We start from the raw sequence: 23,103 nt of genomic DNA, 5'->3' as shown, positions 1-23,103 counted from the left end.
AAAAAAAAATGATGTTAGAGCTTACAGTTTCACCAGAGCAGAAATACCTCAGGTGGGGGCTGTGGTGATGGTTTAGTGGGCAAAAGTCCTTTCCACAATCCGAGGACCTGACTTCAAATCCCAGGAATTCACATACAACCTGGACAGTTAGTACCAATCCCAGTACTCTTAGAGAGAACTTGGGGGTCACCTAAAGGTGCAGGAAAACAGGCTGGAAGGTAAGGACTGATGATGCCTGAGGTTGTTCTCTGACCTTCACATATGTGCTGTAGTGTGCATATGCCCCATTCACACACATGTGCACACATACATACATATGTGTAATCAAAGGAGAAAAAGTTATAAAGTAAAAACTGAAAAGCACATATCACTAGATGGTGACCGATGAGAAACCTCTGTAGAGACTGGACCAAACCATTTTAGAAAGGACTAGAAGTAGGTGGGGAAATGATTTACTTGGTGTTTGTCCTAATTACATTCTGTAACCATGAAGGGACACCATGATCGAGGCAACTCTTATAAAAGAAAGCATCTAATTAGCATGCTTACACCTTTAGGGGGCCAGTCAGGTATCATCTTGGTGGGAAGCAGACAGGCATGGATGGTGCTGGAGCAGTAGCGGAGAACTTTAAACCCTGATCCACAGGTATCAGGGAGAAAGAGAGGCTGGGCTTGCTGTGGGCCTTTGACAACCTCAGCACCCACCTCCAGTGACACACCTCCTTGAACAGGGTCATACCTCCTAATCCTTCTAAACAGTTCATCAGCTAGGGACCAAGCATGCTCACATATGAGTTTATGGGTGACATTATTCAAGCCACCAGTGTTTACAAGTCATATTTTTACTGTAGTTGCCACTGTGCTGAGAACAAACGTGAAGTATGGTTCAGTTGGGTTATTTAGTTGTGCTTTGTGATGCTTGGGATTGAACCCAAGGTCTTTCTGATACTGGGAAAGCACTCTACCACTGAGCTCCCATTGTGTGACACTATTCATTCCTGGGGTGACTTGAACAAGCAAGCATCCTCTCACTTCAGATAGAAAACTGATGACAGACCAAAGAGAGGGTACCACCAAAGTCCAGATTGGTGAACCAATGAGTTCCACTCATTTACAGGGTAGGGGTGAGGGCTCTTTTACAAGTGTGGGTGAGGGGCACTTACAGGAGCAGAAAGGACTCAAACATGGCTATATCACCAAGGCCCACCTGAGCATCAGTGACAGCTCATGAAACCCCGAAACAGAGCTCACCGCACAGCCTGCAGGGTGCTTAGCAGGTTGGAGAGTCTCTTTTCAGGCAGCTCGGCTGGTCTAAGTAGCTCAGTTATTCTGAGAGCATTTCTCAACAGTCCTTATTATTGTATAAGCTTCGAGAGGGAGGAGCTCAGTGAATCTGGTCATTTTCAATGACTCCCTGAATTTGAGTGCCCCCCGGAATGTTTCATTTCCCTTTAGAATACCCCGTGTCATAAGAAACTTCCCTCCCGGGAAGAATATCTTCTTTAGGAGGAAACTACTTCACAATAGCCACATCCCAGACAAAGCCTTTGCTGATCAAGTGGACAAGGATATGAATGTCCAAGAATGCACAAAATAAAAGTTTTTAGCCACAGACTTTTCATTAATAAACAGTGTAAGCTGTAGTCAGGTCTTCAGGGTTCAGCCATTTTCGAAATCTAGGTCAATCCCATCCCCGTGAAATGGGTGTAATTGTTTGACTTGGTTACTATGAAATCAAACTTGGTCACACACAATGTCATTGCTGTTACAGGCAGTTGGACTGCTTGGCACAGTCTGGGAATGTTTTCTGAGATCTGTTTCTATACTAACAGTTAGCTTTGTGTGCTTACAGATCGAAAACTGTAACTATGCAGTTGAGCTTGGGAAGAATGAGGCCAAATTCTCTTTGGTTGGTATTGCCGGGCAGGACTTAAATGAAGGCAATTCAACACTTACCCTGGCACTGGTGTGGCAGTTGATGAGAAGGTAAAGGCTTGCGTCTTTACAGTAACACAGACTTCTCTAACAAGTCATCTGAACCAACTATGCAGCTAGTTTTGGAGACTCATGTGAAATAAATTAATCCTGTAGAAGATTTGCTATTGGTTATATATGTTCAAAATTATACTGGGCTAATCTCTAGCAATATAACCACTTAATATCAATACCTTTCTAAATGGCTTTGTAAGGAGTTGTTTTAAATTTTAAAACCACTATCCAGTAGTGCTTGGTTTTGACTAGTGAGCTTTATAACCTTTGAATGTAACTAAGTGCAAATGCCAAGCTAAAGCAAGGAATATTAACTTGGAGATGGGAACTTGCCATCCTCCAGCCTCAGTCCCAAGGGTGCTGGGGTTCCTGGTGGAAGGACCTCTTGATTGGCTGTTCCTTAAGTGTTGATGTATGATATGTGTGAGAACAAATTCCATCTCAAATTTATCATTTCTGTTGCAGATACACGCTGAAAGTGTTATCAGACCTTGGAGAAGGTGAAAAAGTCAGTGATGATATTATTATTAAATGGGTCAATCAGACCCTTAAAAGTGCAAATAAACGAACTTCTATTTCCAGCTTCAAGGTAATTAAGAAAAATTAAAAAAAAACTATATCTAAGTTTAATGAAAGGGGTTTTAAATGAGAATTACTTTAATGAGGCTCATAATTATATTAGTATTAGACCCCAGAAACATATTTAGGCATGTACAACCTAGAGATAATTAGAATTCCTGTCATTTTGTTTGGTTATCTGTTGAATGCAAATGCAAGTTAGTGCATTTAATGTGGTAATCTAATGTTAGAAATAGAACTGAGCCAAAAATCCAGTTGTCAAATGTCAAAAAGAATCTCCAAAGTGTTGGCTGTTTATATAGGACCTGTAATGTTTTGTGCTCCCTTAGCAGTGGTCTCTGAGTTGCATTGGCATCATGTTCAAGGCACACAGAGCCGGCCAAACCGATTCAAGTGGGGATTGAGAAAACTGGTAGGAGAACAATTCTTTCCATCCGGCTTCATGGTGCACTTAATCCTTTCCTCTGAGCATCTGAGGATGATTCATAAAGCACGGGAATGCAACTTGCACACACATACATAGCCACTAACCCATGAGTCTTCATTGTGTTTTGCTGTTGCATGCAAGTTGGTATTAGTTACAAAGAAGCATGTCTGCTTGAACATGTTCATTCAGTGACCCTTGTGCTTGTGGTTTTCATTATATGTTTTTTTAAAAGCCCAGCAATTTCTATCTTACAAATATCTTTAAAAGTGCCAGTAGATGAAGCCCTAAGCTATATTTAAAGATATTTATTCATCTTTATTGTTTTCTCTGCCTTTGCTTTATGTATTTAACTGTGTTTGAGAGTAGCAGACATGTCCTATATCGATGAACTCAGTCACTTTATAAAAATGAAGGCTACACATGGTTTTAACAGAATAGATCTTGGGAGAGATACTCTCTTGGTCCTAATTCAAATACACCTTTTTTTCTTCTTTTCTAGCTTAGAAGACACTAGTGACACTATTGTTTGTTGAATTAAAAAAAAAAAATCTAACTTTCAGTCTGTGGTTTGTCTCCATGTTTTAGATATGAAATACAGTTTTTAAATGTAAAATAGGAACGTCGTCTATCATAACATTCTCTAATTGTTCATCTTTGAAAATATTATGCTAATACTATACAGACTTGCATCCTTATTAATCATCATTTAAAATAAATACATAGAATGCTTGCCCAGCATGTAGGAGGACCTAGGTTTGATTCCAGGCAACAGTAAGCAAGTAAATATAAATAAGCAAGTAAATCATTAAATAAAGTGATCAAAGACAGTGAAGACACATTTAGGAACACAGTGATATATTGAAGTGTTACTATTAATGTCTTAGATCTATTTTAAAAAGAGGCATAAAGTGTAAGACATTTAATTAGCTTTCAGTCTTTAATGTTTACATTAAAGGAAAAACTTAGAAAATGAATGTAATACTTCTATGGAGTAAACAATAAAATCAAGCAGTACAAGCGATTTTGTCAAGCGCACAGTCTGGCTGATCTTCCCATCAGTGGTCAGTGAGAAGTGGGCAGAGAAAGCAGATTTGATGGTGGAAGATGGGCTTGAAATACATTATACACCTTCATGCAATGGCCTTAAGAAACTCAGTATAATAAACACTTAAAACCTTAGACAGACAGAGGAGGGAAATGAGAGAGAGAATGAGAAAGATGGGGGACAAGTTGATTTGAACATCAGATGGAGGAGGGATTTGAACTGGAGGACAGAAAATAGGGAGGTAGCAAGCTAGAAGCCTCAATGTTGAATAAAGGCAAGGTAGACAGGAGATTTAATCTTCCATTTGTACCCCAAAACATGTTTTCTTCTAGAATAAATAAACTAAGTTTATGGGCTTTCAAGGGAACCTTTTATCACAAAACATTCTTCAAGTTATTTTCAGTCATTTAACATAAAGCTGTATTTGGCCAGAAACTGTATTTTTACTTTCATTGTATTCTAGTAAAAATCAAAGAGTCCTGTGGCATCCCTATCCCAGAGTTTAGGTAATGATGTGCTTTTGGCTTCAATGGTAGAAATGTAAATTGGTTTAAGTTAAAGAGAAAGGTGCTGACTGTGGTAATGGAAATATTTGAGCCAGTAGTTTTCCTCTCCACCCACTCCTGTGTCAGTGTTTAACATGCCAACTTCATCCCACTCCCTGCCCATTCCTGTGTCAGTGTTTAACATGCCAACTTCACCCCAAAGCTGGCTGTCTTCTTAGTTGTATTGCTGAGTATGAAAGAGTGCTCATCCCCTCATTCTCAGTCAGAAAAAGTTGTTGATTTCTGAGAGCTGAATTAATTTAGGCTCAAATAAAGTTATTGTGGTAAATAAGGTAAAGCTGCGCTGTTCATCTTAGACTAGGAGCTTTCCACTTTATTAAAGGGCTTTTCTTCTCCCTCCTCCCCCCTCCCCCCTCTCTTTCTCTCTCTTGGTTTTCTAGATAGGGATTTTTTTTTTTTTTTTTTTTTGGTGTAGATCTTCTGGGTTTCCTAGAACTTGCTCTCTAGACCAGGCTGGCCTCAAACTGGGAGATTTACGTGCCTCTGCCTCCTGATTGCTGGGATTAAAGAGGTGTGCTACCAACACCAATATTTTTTTCTTAATTACCCCTTCCCTGTCAATTGTTTATTAATATAAGCATTTTACCTACATGCAAGTCTGCGTGCTATGTCCATATCTAGTGCCTGTGGAGGTCAGAAGTGGGCTTCTGATCTCCTGAAACTGGAATTACAGTAAGTTGTGAGCCACCAATGGGTGCTGGGAATTTAACTCAGGCCCTCTGGAAGAGCAGTGAGTGATCTTAACTGCTGAGCCGGCTCTCCAGCCCTTTCCTGTGAATTTTTAATACAGACGTATATTGTATGCCTTCTTAGGTATTGTATGCTTTATACATAAAGTTTGTTTAGAATTCATGACCCACAGCAGTTCAGTTTCATTTCTGAAGCACTGGTTTGTTGGCAAGAGCTTTCCTTGAAACTCATGTCCAAATGAAAGGAATAGACAGCACAAATATGGGTTCTGTTAGAATCCAGAGAGATAAGGAGTGAGCCAGTGTTGGGTAGGCAAGCAATAGAGGCTACTTTTTTCAACCTGAGAACAACAAACCATTTTCCATGTGTAGGCAAGTTGCAAAATCAGTTCAGATATGGACTTTAAAAAAAATTTAACTATGATACTCTATCCCCCAGAGTAGTTGTCCATTTTTAATTCACTCTTGAAATAACTGCAAAATGGAATATCTTGGAGATTAGTTAGACTGTCCCAGTTCAGATACTTTGTACTTATTGGTAGCTATGTTAGAATTTGATCTTTTTGGATTCACATACTTCATTGTTAAGAGAAGGTATCATTCACTTGCTTCCTGGGATGTAGGATTAAAAGATAATGATTTAAATCAACAAGAATACCATCCTTGTAAATGCAGGTTCCTTTCACTATTTCACTTATCTTTCTGAAAATACTAAGTCATGGGAAGTTCATGGTTCACAAAATATGGAATTATTAATTAAAAGCGTACCAACTCCATTATAAAAATTATTTTTCACAGAACAGGTATAACAATTGGCAAAAGTAGGAATTATCATGACCATAAATCTTATTCAGGTGTGGGGCAACTCTCTATACACTATAATTTACATGGAGACTTAAAGGAAAATCATACTTTAAATGGCCTATTATATGTATTGGTTGCAGAAAAGCTTAATATTAAGTACAAAGGTAACCTATAGGTTGGTTTCAGTTAGGTGACTATGGCCAGAAGAGGCTGACATTTGTGGAAATTAAAGGTAAGATGTTCATGCATGTCTGTCTTTATTTCCTAGGATAAATCTATTAGTACAAGTTTGCCTGTCTTAGATCTAATAGATGCCATTGCACCAAATGCAGTCCGTCAAGAAATGGTCAAGAGAGAGCACTTGACTGAGGAGGACAAACTGAACAATGCTAAGTAAGCCCTTCTGGTCTCTTGGACCACAGTGATCTGTTCATCATCGAAAATCCTTACAAGGATGTCCTTACCCTTTATAAAGTAGTCTCGGTGGGGAATATGATAAAAAAAAAAAAAAATCATCCCTAACCTTTCTTGTTAACTTAATCTTATAAAAAGGTTCTTCTGTTACAGGAACGAAAGATAGATAACAAATCCCAAGATGTCTGTCTTTTCTTTTCAAGATATGCCATTTCCGTTGCTCGGAAGATCGGTGCCCGGATATATGCCCTGCCTGATGACCTCGTTGAGGTGAAGCCGAAGATGGTGATGACCGTGTTTGCCTGCTTAATGGGAAAAGGACTAAACCGGCTGAAATAATGAAGCATTTCCTGTGACCTGCCACATTCTATGCATCGAACGTCTCAGTTTACAGAATTTTGAAATGTAGTGGGTATCAAATTAGAATATCTGTATGCTCAAAATAGTTCTGTATCCAGAAATGAATAATATCTTGTCCATACACATTAGAATTTGTCAATCTGTTTTTTAGATACCACAATTACCTTAACAATCAATACCATTACAGGGATGTCTCATCAAGCTGCTGTTTCATAATTAAATTATTTTGTTTCCTAAGAGTCTTACCAAAATAAGACTAGTCATTCTTTCTTTGTGGTTCAAAAAAGACCCATATAAAGTTTTATCTGGTCTTTCTATTAAATGTGTTTGGATTTTTTTGATGTGTTATTTAATTTTGATCAAAAAGGTACCTAAAGTCATAATCTAACTTAATCCTTTTGTTTCTTCCCCCTTAACTATGTCAACCGACCTAAATTTTTCTGTAAATTTCTATATCATATAAAAATGTAAATGGATAAGTATAATTCGTCAACATTAAACTTTTTTTAATATGAGAACTAATTCTTGAATAACCCCCAAGGTTCACTCTCTTGTATAAGCTGTAGGAACTTTTTACTTAAAGTTTGATTGTAACTCCATTGCTATTTCACATGCCCTAGTTTGATAATATAGCTTTATCTCTAACATCTAGCATAATACTGTATGTTGGTAAGATGTTACATATGTATTTCTCTAAGTCATCTGAGTTACCCACATTTTCTTAAATGGTATGTATTAAGTGGTCAGCCAGCCATTGAGTATTTATTTTTGCCCCCACGATGTGTGTGACACTTTTCAGTTGTGGACATCTGATATGTGAAGCTATGTCTTGCAAATGTTAATTATGAAGTGAATATAGTTATTTTTCACCTAATTCCTTTCAAATATTTTCAGCCAAACATTGGATAGAATGCCCCAGCTGACACTGATGCTATCCTGTTCGGATCACATGACACTTCCTAGTTTCCGTCTATAGCGAAGCCTACATAATTGGAATATGCCCACCAAATGGCTTCAGTAGAACGCTGTGTATATAAAAGCTAATGTCTGTCATAGTAGTTTTTCATGGTTCTCACAGCCCTGTATGAACTTAAGGTTTGTGTTCCTCTGGAAGAGTTAAAGCTTGCAACCTCTTTTCCCCAACATCTTTCACAGCAAAGAAATTCTGTTGCTCATAGTTGAAGCCAGAAACAAGCTCCCCCACCTTCCACTTTAGTGCCAGTGAGCAATCCTGCTATGCAGGGAAAGTGCTGTCCCTTCTTTGTCACCTCCTCTTTGTCCACTGATCAAAACAAACATCAGGAGTGTCTGTGTTTAGGCTAGACTTTTTAAATGAACTAAAAGGTGGGATTCTGAAATATATTCTTCTACATGAGATTTCTTTGCTTTTTATATTTTGATGGTTGTTTTCTTATATGAAGATAGAAGTATGCTTCTGCTCTTTCCCTGAGATGATTTAAATCACGCCTCTCTGATTTTTTTCAGTCATATTTACTAAAATAACCTGATTTACATGGAATTTAGCACTTTAAGGTGTTCTTTTTCTCACGAAGTATATTTAATAAAAATACTGTGTATCTAGAATGTGTTGTTTATTTCATTTAAATAAAAATATAGAACCTTCAGTATTGATCTGTTATGAGCTTATTCCTTCACAAAAGACTGCAACTCCTAAATGAAGCAATACAAACACTGTATTTCTTTAGTGTTTTTTTTCTTTCATATAAGAAGAAGCTTTTTAATTCCAAAACTTTAATGTTCTTATTATTGTGTGTGTGGATGGTACCTGTGTATGGGCATGCATGCATACATGTGGATATCAGAGGACAGATTTTTTGGGTCAGTTTTCTCCTTACACCTGTATGGGAATTGAAACCGGGGCTTCAGGTTTGAACAGCAAGCACTTTTATCCACTGAGCCTCCTCACCAGCCCTCATATGAAGACTTTTATTAAAGATGAACTGCGTGATTGTTACAAACCTAGTTCGTGATAAAATCATTTGAGTGGATAAAAATAATTAGCACAAATTTATTGTCTCCAGTATCCAAGTACCACAACTAGATTTTTGGGCCTCCGCTGACAAAAATAGAGGCAGTCTTTCAGTCTCTGTCTAGTAGAGACCGTCAACGATTGAAGCAATGGCAAGAGATGAAGCAGGGAACACAGCGAGAATGCAGTGGGAGGAGGGAGATTTGCTGCAGACCAAGGAGAGCAGAGGGAGAGGTTATCTGAGAATCGAGGTAAGGGCTCTCTGAGGAAAAAGAAAATGGACTGTGTTCAGCAGGGAAAGCCGATGCAAATAGTGGAGTGGGCACTATGAAAAAGAACCGGATGTGCTCCTCAAGTAGCAAAGGGAAGGAGAACCTGAAAAAAATATAAGTAGGATCCTACTTGTAAGACTAGATTTAAATCGGAAGTTCTGACTGGAGTCGTGATTGCTCTTTTGTTGGGTTGGATTTTTTTACCTGTTACTTGAGGGAGTTGCTTTTGCATACCATTGTCATTGTAACTCCAGCATTGTTCTTCAGATCACATGCTAAATACATACGTGTTGTTAGGATGTCCCAGTGTACGCCCACTGAGCAGTTTAATTGTATCTGAGACGATCCACAAACCTGTATTATAACACTCTCTAATGCGTTGGAAGGTTTCCTAAGATTACTACCAAAGGCGGTTGGAATTCCCTCTAATCTTAGAAATTAATCCAGTACCACAAGAGTGTATGGCTGTGAGTCATTTGAGTTCTTTAGCTCAAATACTGGAATTTTGGATGGGTCAGGGTTAGAGTTCTGCTACTGGCTGAACATTTTGCTGAGCAAAAAGGAAGAGCATTCGTCTCTTTCAGTGGCCTCACCTTGAGCCTCTTGGAAATTCTACCAAATACATAAACTTGGAACTGTATTAAACACTACAGGACAGTGGAGAGATTGTCTAGAAACAAAAACTCGAACAACTCGAGATCATCATTTATGTTAAACAGAAAATGTTTGAAAAAAATGACTTTGGTATCAAAGGCTTTTAGAGACCATCTAGAAAGAACGTTGATTTTAAAAATTAGGAAATTAAATGCTGAAAGAGAAAGTAATGAGACAAAGCATCCTGGATGGGAGAGAAAGTATCCCCCTCAAATTTAAGTACATTTATCCACTGCTTTAAAAATCTAAACCTTAAACGTAGTTTTCAACTCGCATTTGCTGAGTGTCAGACAACTGTTGTCTAAATAACAAATCTCTTAAAAATTAGATGTGATAAATGTAACAAATCCACTAAGAGGACCTGTATGGCGAGTAAGTCCTAAACTGAGCTTATGTAACAGTTATGGTCGCCTTTGACTTAGATGTGAATACATATATAGTGACTTTAGAAATATCAGGAATAATAGACCATATTACATTACAAAGATTGTTTTTTAACCGGCCTTTAGGAACAAGGGAAACGTAAACACAAACTCCCAAATCAGGTTGTTTGGCCAGCCTTTAGGACAATTCCGTAAGGGATTTCAAGTAAATGTTAATCCCTCAGAAGCTCCATGGCTCACTGCAGTGCGTTTACTTTCTATGCATACACGCAACCGATAAGATTACCTCAAATCCTCAGCCTGGATAAGAACCAAGGCCAAGTGCTTCCCAAGCCCTCAGGTGCTCAGAGCTGCGGAGGCGCCCAAGATGCTAGGCGACCGACCATAGAGGTGCGTCAGCCCTGAGGCCCCGCCCTGCCTCACCCCGCCCCTACAGGCCCCGCCCCCGAGCTCCGCTTCGTCGCTAGCCCCGCCCCGGTGTCGTCGCCTCCGCGGGGCTGAGGATGACGTGAGGAGAAAGCCGCGAACCTCTGCCTCCTGCGGGTGCTGCTGGGCCAGCGGTTCCCACAGCCCCGGAGCCAGACGTGCTGCGAAGCGCACCGCCGAGCTCCTTCGCCGGCGGCCCCCTCACTCCCTCCCAGGCCGGGCCGCCCCCTGCGCGGCCCCTGCGGCTCCTGGCACGGCCCCGCGCTCGGCTGCCGCCCTGGCGCGCTCCACTCTGTCGTCCCCGGACGGGCGCGGACCAGCTCGACCGGGGCGCCGGCGGCTGGGCAGAGGGCGCTGGCCCCGGGGCCGCGCCAGCGCGGCCACCAACCTGGGGCTGTCCGTGGAGGGCGAGTGCTGGTTCCGGGGCGAGGCGACGCCCTTCGGGGCCAACGGGCCGCACGCAGATGTGGCCGTGGGAACGACTCACCCGTTTTCCAGCTCGGGGTCGGGGTCGGCGCCCATGGGGGCCCCGCCTCCGTCTCCTGGCCTGCCCCCGTCCTGGGCCGCGATGATGGCGGCCCTGTACCCGAGCACGGACCTCTCGGGCGTCTCCTCCTCCTCCCTGCCTTCCTCCCCATCCTCTTCATCGCCCAACGAAGTGATGGCGCTGAAGGATGTGCGAGAGGTGAAGGAGGAGAACACCTTGAATGAGAAGCTTTTCTTGCTGGCGTGCGACAAGGGTGAGAGCTAGGCCCCCTTCTCCACCTCAGGACATCCCTAGCATCCACTCCCTGGGTCCCGCCCCTGCCTCAACTTATTCCTGTCACTCCAGCTTTTTCTTGCGTGCAGCGGCTGTTCCCACATCTGTGCAGCCCGCCGCAGGACTTCTGCCTAATTGAGCTTGAGCAGCAGGCAGGTAGGGCGGGGGCGGTGGACTCCTGCAGGTGGGATGTTGCTGGGACGAGGTGGAAGCCTTGATCCCCGAGTTTCTCCACTTCTGTCACTGGTTAACTCTAGTTTGGAGTTAACTTCTTCCTTTGGGAGCCAGAGGCTGATTTTGGACCTTCTGATCCGAAAATTCTACGAATCTCCTGTATGATATCTCTGATTTATGGGCTGTCACCTTGTAGGTTTTATTTTATTTTATTTTTGAAGACTTTTCCTTCTGTTTAGCGTCAGCCAGCAGTGCCCTAGCCTCTTACAGTTGAGTGGTATTCAGTTATCCTAAACACAAATAATCCAAATAAGGCTATGAAAAAATCTTGCCCTAGTTGCTGGAACTTTTCTCAAATTTTTGGAACCCCTCTGAGTGTTGATATTTATTAGGGAGAAAGGTTTTGTTGCTTCGGGGAGTTGAAGGGAGGCAACGGCAGTAAAAAAAACAAAAGTATAGGCGAAATAGTGTGGAATATACTGTTTTTTAATTTAGAAATTGATCACTTTATGGCCACATACAGCAAGCATGGTTTCATGGTTCATGGGAACTTGATTGCTCTCAGACTGCTTTTATCTCCTACACGGAAAAAAAAAATTAAAACAGTCTCATTCCTCAATTAAGCAGTTGGATGTTGAAAATCTGTGTTTATTTGGGAAAACTTTGTTGGAACATGTAGACTTCCAAAACCTATTTCTAGAGGCCAGCTCACACTATGGGAAAACTAGTTACAGAAGTTTTGGTTTTGTTCACATATAGGTAGATATTTAGGTCAACAACATATTCCTAGACCTTTTAAAGGCATTTGAAATAGGTTTTTGTTCTTTTGGTTTTTTTTTTGTTTGTTTGTTTTGTTTTGTTTTTACACGACTATGCTTAATCTTAGCCAGGTCCAGAAGCAAATCCCTTCTTGACATTTCACCAAGGAGCTAGAGACGGGATGGGGAGGGCAGAATGTCACCTGTCCCCTGGATTCATCCTAATTGTCTTCTGTCACCTTTGTTGTAGGCTTGCTACATTATAAGGAAGGATTCTTTGATTTAGTTGCTATAGCAGATTTGTGTACCTCGGGGCTGAGGATGCTTTCAAAATGTGCTACATTTCCTGGAGAATTTATGCCACTGTTGTATTAACACCTTCCTTAATATATTTAGTGGTACTTTCTGTTTTCCCTATTTTGGAGGAGATTTGAAGGGTGTGAGGTTAGGGAGGAGAGTGGTTTGGGTAATTAAAAGCTGAGTCCTGAGTGCTGCTGAGAAGTTGTACGTTGGTAGTCAGCTCCTAATATAAAGATGTGTGTGATCAGGAAAATAATTTGCATGAAGGAGGGATGATAAGAGTATGATTAGCGTGTAGGGTACTCGGGTCACATAGGCACCATCCTATACAGCTCTCAAGTGTCACTAGTTACAGAGCTTAAACACTGTACGGGGAAATTTGTAAATCACCAAAGCTTTAGAACACACTGGTTGAGAAGCAGTTCACGGTTATTTTAATGAGGGATGGCAGAGCAGTAGCTGCCTCACTGACACATCGGCTGACCCCACAGTGCGTTTCTATTATTATCTTCAGCTCGCTGCTCTTTACCATGCCATCAAAACATAGACATGAAGTTCACAATTTTGTAAGGCAGTGGACAAAAAGCTCTATTAATGAGTTACTGACAACATCCAAATTCTTTAGGAGTTTTTCTGTAATAAAGATGTTTTCTTTATGTGCAGTAGTGAGGAACAGTAGGGCAAAAATGTATGTTTATGTACACCATAGATCTTTCTGAGCCAGTGTTCAGTTTAACTTAAGTGGCCTAGGTGAGATTTGGAAGGTAGGCTATTAGTACAACGTACTCTCTCTCCTGGGAAGTTAAAAACAAATTACCCAACTCAACCATTAGTACATTGTGTGTTATGAGGCTGAAGGACATTTAAAGGTGAAATTTGAAAGTACAAGCATTGTAATATGAGTTTCTCTTGCTCCTAATATTATAAACTTCAGACTGATTCCCCCAAATTTAATGATGTTGAGAAGCCTAAGACTAGGAGTAATAGTTTAATACAGGCAATGAGAAGTTCAAGTGTTACTTAGAGGCAATAACTGACAACATTAAAAAACCAAAGGGAGCGATTAGGACTAAACCATTCCTGCACAAAGCAATTACTTGTGAGTTCCAGTAGGATTTCTTTGGGTTACAAAGCTTTTTTTCTCCTAATCCGTTTTAATTTAAGTGGAAATGTTTTAAATATAATGTTATAATTTCATGTCAAAAGTGTTTTGCAGGAAGTTTGTTTTGAAAAGATTTATAAATTTTTTTGACACAAAAGCCTTATACACTTCACAGCTAGCTGCAAATCTGGTTTGGATCTGTGGTCCATCTTGGCCTGAAATCCACTATGTAAGTAGCCTAGGCTAGCCTCAAACATGCAGCAACCCTCCTGCTTCTGCCTCCTGGGTGCTGGCATTATAGGCATGAGCCACCACATGTAGCAAAACTGATCAACATTAACGCTGTTGTCATTTTAGTGATGGTGAGGTTTATCACCATATGTTAAAAAGTCAAATGTGAAGCCAGTGAGGAAAAAGAGAATTATCTTTCCTGATATTGTAACATTTCTACTGTATTTCTCTCAAGGATTTATTGCAGCTGAACAGAGGAGATTTATTGTTAAGATACAAACTATCACGTTTGCCAGCCCAGTTTCCAGTGGACTTCATAGACCCCAGTAAAAATTGTGTCCATTGAGGAATGTTAGAAAACTACAAGTTCTAAGATTAGTATGCTTTAAATTTTACAGAATGGATTGAAGAGGAAGGACTAGAACATGAGGCATTAACTGATCCCTAAGCCAAATCTAACTCTTTTTGCAAAGCCTGTGAGTAAGTCTGGCTTTTACATTTTATATTTCAAATACTTGAAAATATTTCTAACAAAAAGAAGTTTTATAGCATAAAACTTCTATGGAACATGAAAAGTTTTATTGAAACACATCCTCATTAGTTTCCATGTGCTCTGTGTCTGCTTTGATGCAAAAGGGTCTGAGTACACTGTGACTGAGATACCATGTCCCACAAAACTTAGCATATTTTAATGCTTGGCCCTTTTTCAGAACAATTTTTGTTGACCCCCTGTGTTCAAGTATAAAGCATTGTGTGAGTAATAATACAGAAAAGAACCCAGTGTGAACTGAATCCAGCTTCATTTTGGACAAAGGAAACTAGTTGTTTAAAGAAGAGTGTGAGTGGGGGTTCAGGGAATTAAAAATTGGTTTATGGGAAACCAATGTGACTTGTTATCTGGCACTAAGAGAGCTTAGATGGCTATCCTGTCAGAAGGGCCAGGAAACAGGCGGCCATCTTCAATGCTCAAGTGCACCGAGAGTGATGCATTGGCAGCCACGACTTTTCCAGGGCATGCACTTACAGAATCCAGCTAGTAATGTAACCTAGAGCTGTTAGAAAGTATGTTAATGGGGTGGGGGCGGGGAAGGGAGGGGCATTAGCTTGCTTAGGATTGGGTCAGAGAGAAAACTTTTCAGGAGACATACCAGTTAAAAGTCTTTTTCACTGCCTAGAAGGATGGTATTGGTTTGGATGAGGGTTAGTTGTCACAGGGACAGGGAAATGAGTATGGGGGATACTCTAGAGATTGGACTGAGGTGACTTGCATTGGTGCAGTAGCTATGGAATAGACTGAAAAATCTCTCTCTTTTTTTTTTCCTTTCTGAACAAAGGGAACTATCTAATGGCTGAGGAGGTGTCTGCCACACAAGCCTGAAGACAGGAGCTTGGGTATCCAGCTTCCATGTACAAGCAGAGTGTATTGATAAGAGCCTAGCCCTGGGCAAGCAGATCCCTGGAGCTGCTGGGAGCCAGTCTAGCCAATCAGTGAACTCTGAGTTCAGAGAGAGATCCTTAGTTGGCAGGGGCTGGGGAGGTGGGGTGGGGAGGTAGAGGAAGAACAACCTGGACCTCTAGCCTCCTCATTGACACCTACACAGACAGGAATATACACACATATACTTCTCACAGGCACACAAATAAAAATAAAATTGAAAAACAACTATATCATCAAAAAAGTAAGGGAATTATATTGCTTTCCAAAGACAAGAGATGTGCTTGCAAGCAGCTCCCCTATGAAAGAACATCTGGCATAGCAGACATTGTTACTAGCATCTGGGCTGTTAGATGGCTTTCATATATTATGAAAGAACAGCTGTTCTTGTCTTTATGGTATATCACTTTAAACGACTTGCAAATACACACTGTAGCAAAGAAACAACAGTTAAGAAAAAATGGCTGAAAGTATTGCAGAATTAATGCAACTCAATGACCTCAGATTTACAAAGCCTAATGACTTCCAAGGAGGTTGATTAAAACAAATAACCCTCACCTGGATACACCTGAACAGCAAAGCAGAGCTTTCTGGGTAGCATCTTCTTGTCCCTATACTTAGAATCAGATATACCTGAAATATTTTTAAGTATTATTATTATTATTATTTTTAGAAATAGTGATGTCATTTTACTGGACTATTTGGCCACTTGGTGTAGCTGAAGAGTTAAGAACATCACTTCATCCGTGGAATTTAAATGTTAATTAGTACTATGGGAGAATTATTTTATGACTAGATTTTTATTCTCGAGAGACCTGAGGAGATGTGTTGTTCTTTTAAAATGTATGGGGACTTGAAAGCAGACATTACAAATAATAGAAAGTTTTCAGTTTCTACAAATGAAATCTGTTACCTTAGTTGCAATATTGTTTTTCTTACTCATTTAGTCTATGCTTTCTCTCTGTGCATCATGAAATTGTTCCTTCTCTCCTTCCAGTTTCCAGTCTGAGTATCTTTTTCCTGCCTTACTCACAGACATCTAAAGAAGAGCTATGTGCGAAACCCTCTGTGCTTAGAAAAGTAACAGGAGACAGCTATCTCACTTTCTTTCTCTGATGAGAGTTGCCCTTTGGTTCCCCCCCGCCCCCACAGTCTCATTAGTGGGCAAATATAATGGACCTTTGTTGACAGTAATTCCCATTTTCCTCACATAGGATGACAATTTTGTGGTGGCTTTCAAGTTAGGCAGATGACAGCCTTCCTGCTCCTGGTAGATCTAGTAGTCATAATAGCCCCAACTTGGCTTTTTGTGAGATGGATGTTTTCTGTTTATTAATACTCTACCTTTCATCTTCCTTAATGAGTGTGCTTGTGTGTGTGTGTGCAAGTGTGTGTGTGTGTGTGTAAGGGAGGGAGGGAGGGAGAGAGAGGTGTGGAGGGAGGAGAGAGGGAGGGAGGAATAAGAACATTTAGGTACCTTTATTATACATACTGTCACATTCATAATCACATTTTAAATGTATGCTCTCTCTCTCTCTAATATCTACCAATCTGATGCATGAATAAATGTGTATTTGTTATCTAAAACTAATTTCTTTTAAGTTTCATTTTATTTTTATATAGTAGCCACCAGTCTGTATTTTGGGGTATTCTATATTAAACTGTTTTACATATCTTCTATAAGTTTTTCTCCTTCTACCATCAGGTTAAGAATTTTAAACTAGAGATTTTTATTACATGCTACACATTTATCTTTTTCTACTTCTATTTTATATTTACTGCTTGTATCTGTATTATTTTATCAAGATATACTTTTTTTCCAGGAAATGTTCACATTTTCTGTGCACATGTCCACATGAAAAGCAAAAATGAATTTAGGTATTTTTAATCTATTAATTCAGCAGGATAAAATTTTCTTAATAGTCATTCTTGCTTAATGTCTTAAATATTAAATCATGTTTGTATATTGTTATTTAGGTGACTATTATATGGTTAAAAAGATTTTGGAGGAAAACAGTTCAGGTGACTTGAACATAAATTGCGTAGATGTGCTTGGGAGAAATGCTGTTACCATAACTATTGAAAACGAAAGCTTGGATATACTGCAGCTGCTTTTGGACTACGGTTGTCAGGTACAAGGCTAGATGATTTTATCCAGTAGCTTCTAAGAAATGTTAGCTATGCCTTGCTTTCATCTCTCCTTCTAGCTTCCTCTCTCTTTCTCTTTGCTTTGGTTTCGTGTCTTCCTTTGTCTTTCATCTTCTACTTGGTTTTAAGCCACTAAAAAGTTTACAAAACAAACCCAAATAAGCTTTTTAAAATGTCACATTTTAAATTTATTTATATTTTTCTTCCTGCTTTCTTTCCCTACATCAGATGGAAGTAAACTATCATGAATTATTAAAGATGACATTATTTTTATTACTGATAGGATTGCTATTTGTATTATATCTCTAAAAATAGTGCGAGTGTTCTAGAAGTGCCAGGGGACAGGACTTTTCTGTGACCTGTGTTATTTATAGGCACATGAATAAGTTGATTTCTCCTAAGTTTTATTATGTTTTCCTCTTTGTTTGAAATTTAGTGTTTGCTTTCATCTAAAGATGATTTGTTTTTAAAACTAGAGAGGATAGAACTTTCCATTTGTCCTTATCATTTAAGGTAGTAAAGCAGACATGCACGGACATCTTGAAGGTATAATCTAATAATAGCATCATTTCCTGTCCCTTTTGGTTCACTCATGATGGCTGGCATAGGAACTCTGGCTCTTCTGCTGTAGCTGTAATGAGGCAGAGTTTTGGAGTTACATCAGGAAGCACTCAACAGTATATTTTTTAGTACTGTTAGGTGGCTTTATGTACATCCTAAAATTATAATATAGTCTTGTGACTGATATATAAGCCTATATATGTGTATATATGTCCACCCACATGCACACACACACACATGGTATAGAAAAGGGAATTGGGTATCCAGTCACTTAGCTGTCTAGAATACAATGAGGAACTAAATCAAAGGGCTTCTGAGCTGCTAGAGTAATTTTGCTGAAGTTTCTAGGTTAAATTTAGGTGTAGAGCACTTCTTCAAAGTTTATATTTTTTCATGTTGGATTTCACTTTTAAGTTAATTTTTTATTTTTCTGATCTGAAAAGAAAGGCATGATAGGGGCACTGGAGCTGTAGCCTGGGGCCACTGTTTAACCAGAGGCTATACTGCATGTCTGCTGCTTATGCTTTAACCGTGGGCTAGCGTCAGGAAGGGAGGCTAATTATACTCAGTAGCTAACACCTTAGATGAAAGCATATATATGTATGTATGTATGTGTGTGTGTGTGTGTGTATCTGTCTTAGAAAAGCAGAAAACTCCCATTAAATTTATTTAAAATTTAAAGTTAAACACTTAAAAGGTATAAGCTTCAGTTACCGAGGAAATAAGGTTATAAAGAAGTTGTTGATGATTTTGGATAGGAAATACTATTGTATAATAATGGTATTTACATACTTGTTTCTGTGTATCTAATAATTCTGCAGTACACATGGTTCTTTCACATTCTTGATCACATTTGAACATCACAGTCAGACTATTCCGATACTGAATTTTATAGATTAGAAAACTGAGGCTCACAGACCTTAAACATGTTGCTCAGAGTTGTAAAATCAGTAAAGGCAAAGCTAAGGTTTGACTTTAACCTCTGACTGTGAACGCCATGCTCTTTCCAGTTCTCCATATTCTGTCTAAGTTACCTGTGTGTCATTCTGTCAGTCAACAAATGTCACAGACCTTTGGCTGCATGTGATGGTGGAAAGGAGTAGGAGAGATCTGACTTCGTCAGAGTGGATCTTAAAATGAAGTGGACAGCTAAAGCACATGAGGATTACAAAGGGATTTAATAAAGGCTGTATTTTATAAGGAAGTGCTAAATGGTACCAGTGCTTGACGCTTGTATATTGTTTGCAGTTACAGAACTGGAAACTTGGTGTTTTATCTTGGGTTGTATCTGTGGTTCTCAAACAAATAACTTTGCCTGCACCAAGAGATGTTTGGCAGTATCTGGAGACTTTTAGTTTCACAGTTGCTGGGCAGATTATCTTGTGGGCAGATGCTATAGATGTTACTGAACACACTACACTACACAGGAAGGTAGTACAGCATCCAAACCATATCTGACTCATATCAGTAGAACTGCCTTTGAAAAGCCCTAATTATACCTAACTGTACAGTTCAACATTACTGTCTTAGCAATAATAATAATAAAAGATTATTGTGGGTTGGAGCAATCAAGAAATCTAGGCTTCTGCATAGCACGTGTGAGGCCCTGCATTTGATTCCTGGCGCTGAATGGGTGGAGGAGGCTTTTATTTTTACTTTTTTTAATATGTCGAAACTGAGGAAATGGTTTAGTAGATAGAAGCACTTGCTACTCTTGCAGAGGACTCTAGGTCTGTTCTCAGCACCTACATCACAGAGCTCATAACTCCAGCTCTAGCAGGCTCTGATGCCTTTGGGCCTCCACAAGCACCTGCATTCACATGCACATGTTGCTCACCTTTGAGATAATTTCTCTCAATGTCTTATGAGCTCGGTCTGGAAATATTAACATTGGGCTGAGAAGACGGCTCAATGCTTAGGAGCACCGTTTGCTCTTGCAGAGGACCCTGATTCAATTTCTGACATCCACACAGTAACTTACAACCACGTCTCTGGAACTCTAGTTCAGAGAACTCAATGCCCCTTTCTGGCCTTTGAGGGCACAAGACAGACATTCTGTTCACAGACGTACATGAAGATAAAACACTCCTACATGTAAAATAAAATTTAAAAATAAAAAAGAAGTATTAACATTGCTAACTTTGTGCTACTTTGTGCTGCTTTTTGCCAGAGGGCTTGACTCTCTGATCTTCAGAAAGATAAGTAACTTGTCCGGAGTTGCTCTGTAAAAATGGCAGACATGAAATCTGCACCTGGGCTCTGGCCCTGAACTCCATGTTCTTCCTGTTACCTAAGTCTACTCTCAAGAACTTAGAGGGATTTAAGGAACAGGTAAAGAATGTATGCAGATATGTGAAATGTGTCTCTTGAAATAGTGAATTCAGTCTTTAGAACAAAATACTGGATTTGTAGTGTAATGAAAATTCTCAGGAAAATAGCTAAAATCAAATGGATAGAAAAGGCCTGGAATGGGAGGGTGTTTGTGCTTTATATTATAGAGAGGTATCATTCAATGCATTTTGATAGAAGGTGTGACGTATGTATTGTGTTTTAGGTAGATGAACATGGTAATCAAGCTTAGGCAAGACTAGAAAGATAGGGAAGGCTATAGCCCATGTGAGCAATTTTTGTAATACTCCAGGTGTGAATATTAAGGTGTGAAATGGAAGACTGGCTGTAAGAGCGATTGTAACTATCATGAAGGGGGCTTGAGGGACCCAAGAGCTTTATTAATCTTAAGTATGGGTAACTAGGAGAGCAAGGAGAGAAAGCTAGCAAATCAGAAGAGAGGCTAGGCTTGATGTAAAGGAGTATACCTTCTAGGCTTTAATTTGCTTGTTTAGGGCTATCTGACAATTACCAAGGTGTCAGATAGAAGGAAGATGATCCTGTATATCTCCAGAATGGCTGGTCTCACAGAGCAAAGAGTACTGTGGAGTCATTCTTAGGGAGCATTTATGTTTAATAAAGGTCACTGGAAAGAGGGGGTTGCATCTTAAAAGATCAAATGAGTTATTGACAATTTTGGGTTAGTTAGAATGATGACATGAAAGCCAAAGGGGAACTTTAATTGGTTAATTAATTATTTTTGCTTAGAAATTAAGACACAAAGAGGAGAGAGAGAAAGTCATTGGACTTTCAAAGTGTAGTATGTATAGGGAACATGATGTACATCAATTCAAGAATATTAACAGTGAAATAAAGCAAAAAATATTTAGTAAGAATGGGAAGATAAGATCAAGTTAAATGAACAGAAGGGGAGAAATGTAAAGTTGGGCTATGTGGATCGGATGTTCCTGTGGATGAAGGACCCCGTTCTTCAAGAGCTTTGTGCCCTGAGTGTAGAGAAAGGTATGGGAGTTGCTGGACAAGCTCTGAGGCAAGATGGAGTGTAGTGGCTCCAAATACATAGTAAGTATATGTGTTGAATATGTTTTAGTGGAAACACTCAGAGTACTTAGAAACTGGGGGGAAAAAAGTGAGGATTGTATGATTTCAAATACTTAAGAATACTTAAAACAGGGTGTGGTGGCTCACACCTGTAATCCCAACACATTGGAGGCGGAGGCAAGAGGATTACAAGTTCAAGGCCAGCCTGCTTTTAAGTCTATGTGGCAAATACATTTCTTCCTAAATATGAAAACATTTTCCCTCAGAGCTTTGTTTATTTATCAAATATCATACTTTTGTATAGAACGAGCCAATGGCCACTATTTAATTACATGATTTTTAATACAAATACTTTTTTATAGCTGAAGCTTATCCTTTTAAGCATTGAATGTTAACATATATCTTTATCCTTCACTGAGTAGTGTGTCTGAATAGAATTTAACTTTACCATCGTTAATTGGTGTTCTTGAGAATATAATAATTTTACTTTGCTTTACAAAGTTCAAAATTATTAACAGTTTGTCCTTGTATTAAAGTCTGCAGACTGCTGTGTTTTGACAGATTTTGCTATACTGGCATTTTATTCTTTCCAGGATCAACTTTTAGTTTTATTCTTCTTTTCCCCATTTTTGTTGATTTTATTCTAGCTGTCTACTCTTCAGTAAAAATCTGAGGAATGCTTGGGAAAGCCAAGTTGATGTGCTTAGGCCTGTCTTTTCTGGCAGTTAATGCCCATGTGCTGCTCTGTGACTTGGGTTGTTCTGTTTTATTGTTTTTGAAGGTGTTCCTGTTGTTTTAAGTTGTCAATAAATTCATGGCCACATCTCAGATTGTGGGAGTTATCTGGTGTTTGAGAGCACTGGCATTGCTATTGTCAGCTCTATTGGTTAAAATTAAAGTGTAAATAAAAATATCTGTAATGGATACCAGGTTCTTGTTTTTAAAAGTTTGTTTTCTTCAGCTGACTGAAGAGAAGCGTTATGAAGCTGAAAAAGGGAGGAAGGTGCTTGCACTTTTTAGGGCTGTATCTAACGAACTCTAAAGTTTCAAGAGATTATATTTCTCATCCATGGAGGAAGCTTTTCTACAGGAAAACATAGGTGATTCCTATGAGTTTACTAAGAGCTCCAGCCCTTTCTTTGGGCTGTTCAATACTATTTTCAGCATCCCACAAAAGCCTGCTGAAATTTTTAGTCTTATCTTTGACATCCAAATAAGGAGAGTAAAAGCTTTATTCTATGGATCTATGAAGAATACTACAGATCTGCCATAGTTTCATCCTTGGCAACAAGAATATTGACTGATATGAAAATTGTGAAGATCCTATCAGTTAAAATTGTACAGATTGAAAATAGCCATAGCATTTTTAGATTAAATCATTATAATCATTACTTCATTTTCATTCTGCTATTATATTTTTTCCTTAAAAAAAAAAATCCGAAGAAACCGGAACTTAGTGTCATGTTTGCCAGTGGCACAAAGGCTTTGTTATTGGGACTGTAGGCCCAATGTCCCAAGCCTGTTTACCTACAGCCCTGGTTAGAAGTAGATTTGTACAGCAGGTTGGGACTGTAACTGTAAACTCTTTCCGCCAGCTGTGGTAACTGGGTTCTTTGTGATTTATATTTAACAAGAGTGCTGGAACC

At 39.4% G+C, this 23,103-nt stretch overlaps 2 protein-coding genes across 19 annotated transcripts in view; both read left to right on the top strand.

The window, feature by feature from the left end:
- PLS1 (plastin 1) overlaps positions 1-6,852 on the top strand; it is a gene marked incomplete at both ends in the record, with an annotated part of 41,868 nt that extends 35,016 nt beyond the window's left edge. The window contains 4 exons of the mRNA XM_080934822.1: positions 1,853-1,986; positions 2,455-2,578; positions 6,368-6,492; positions 6,717-6,852. Coding sequence (XP_080790948.1) covers positions 1,853-1,986; positions 2,455-2,578; positions 6,368-6,492; positions 6,717-6,852 — 519 coding nt within the window. The remainder of the gene's footprint in view (positions 1-1,852; positions 1,987-2,454; positions 2,579-6,367; positions 6,493-6,716) is intronic.
- A 4,299-nt stretch (positions 6,853-11,151) lies between these two features.
- The window catches only part of TRPC1 (transient receptor potential cation channel subfamily C member 1), a gene marked incomplete at its 5' end in the record, with an annotated part of 41,766 nt that continues 29,814 nt past the window's right edge, over positions 11,152-23,103 (top strand). For 7 of the 18 annotated variants that reach the window (XM_080933971.1, XM_080933969.1, XM_080933961.1 and 4 more), the window contains 2 exons: positions 11,167-11,338; positions 17,336-17,490. In XM_080933971.1, coding sequence (XP_080790097.1) covers positions 11,167-11,338; positions 17,336-17,490 — 327 coding nt within the window. Of the gene's footprint in view, positions 11,339-17,335; positions 17,491-23,103 lie in introns of all 18 variants that reach the window. The other 11 variants (XM_080933965.1, XM_080933960.1, XM_080933962.1 and 8 more) reach the window with 3 other exon arrangements.

Source organism: Micromys minutus (assembly GCF_963924665.1).
Source record: "Micromys minutus genome assembly, chromosome: 21".
NCBI lineage: Eukaryota > Metazoa > Chordata > Mammalia > Rodentia > Muridae > Micromys > Micromys minutus.
This window is presented reverse-complemented; position numbering and strand designations above follow the sequence as displayed.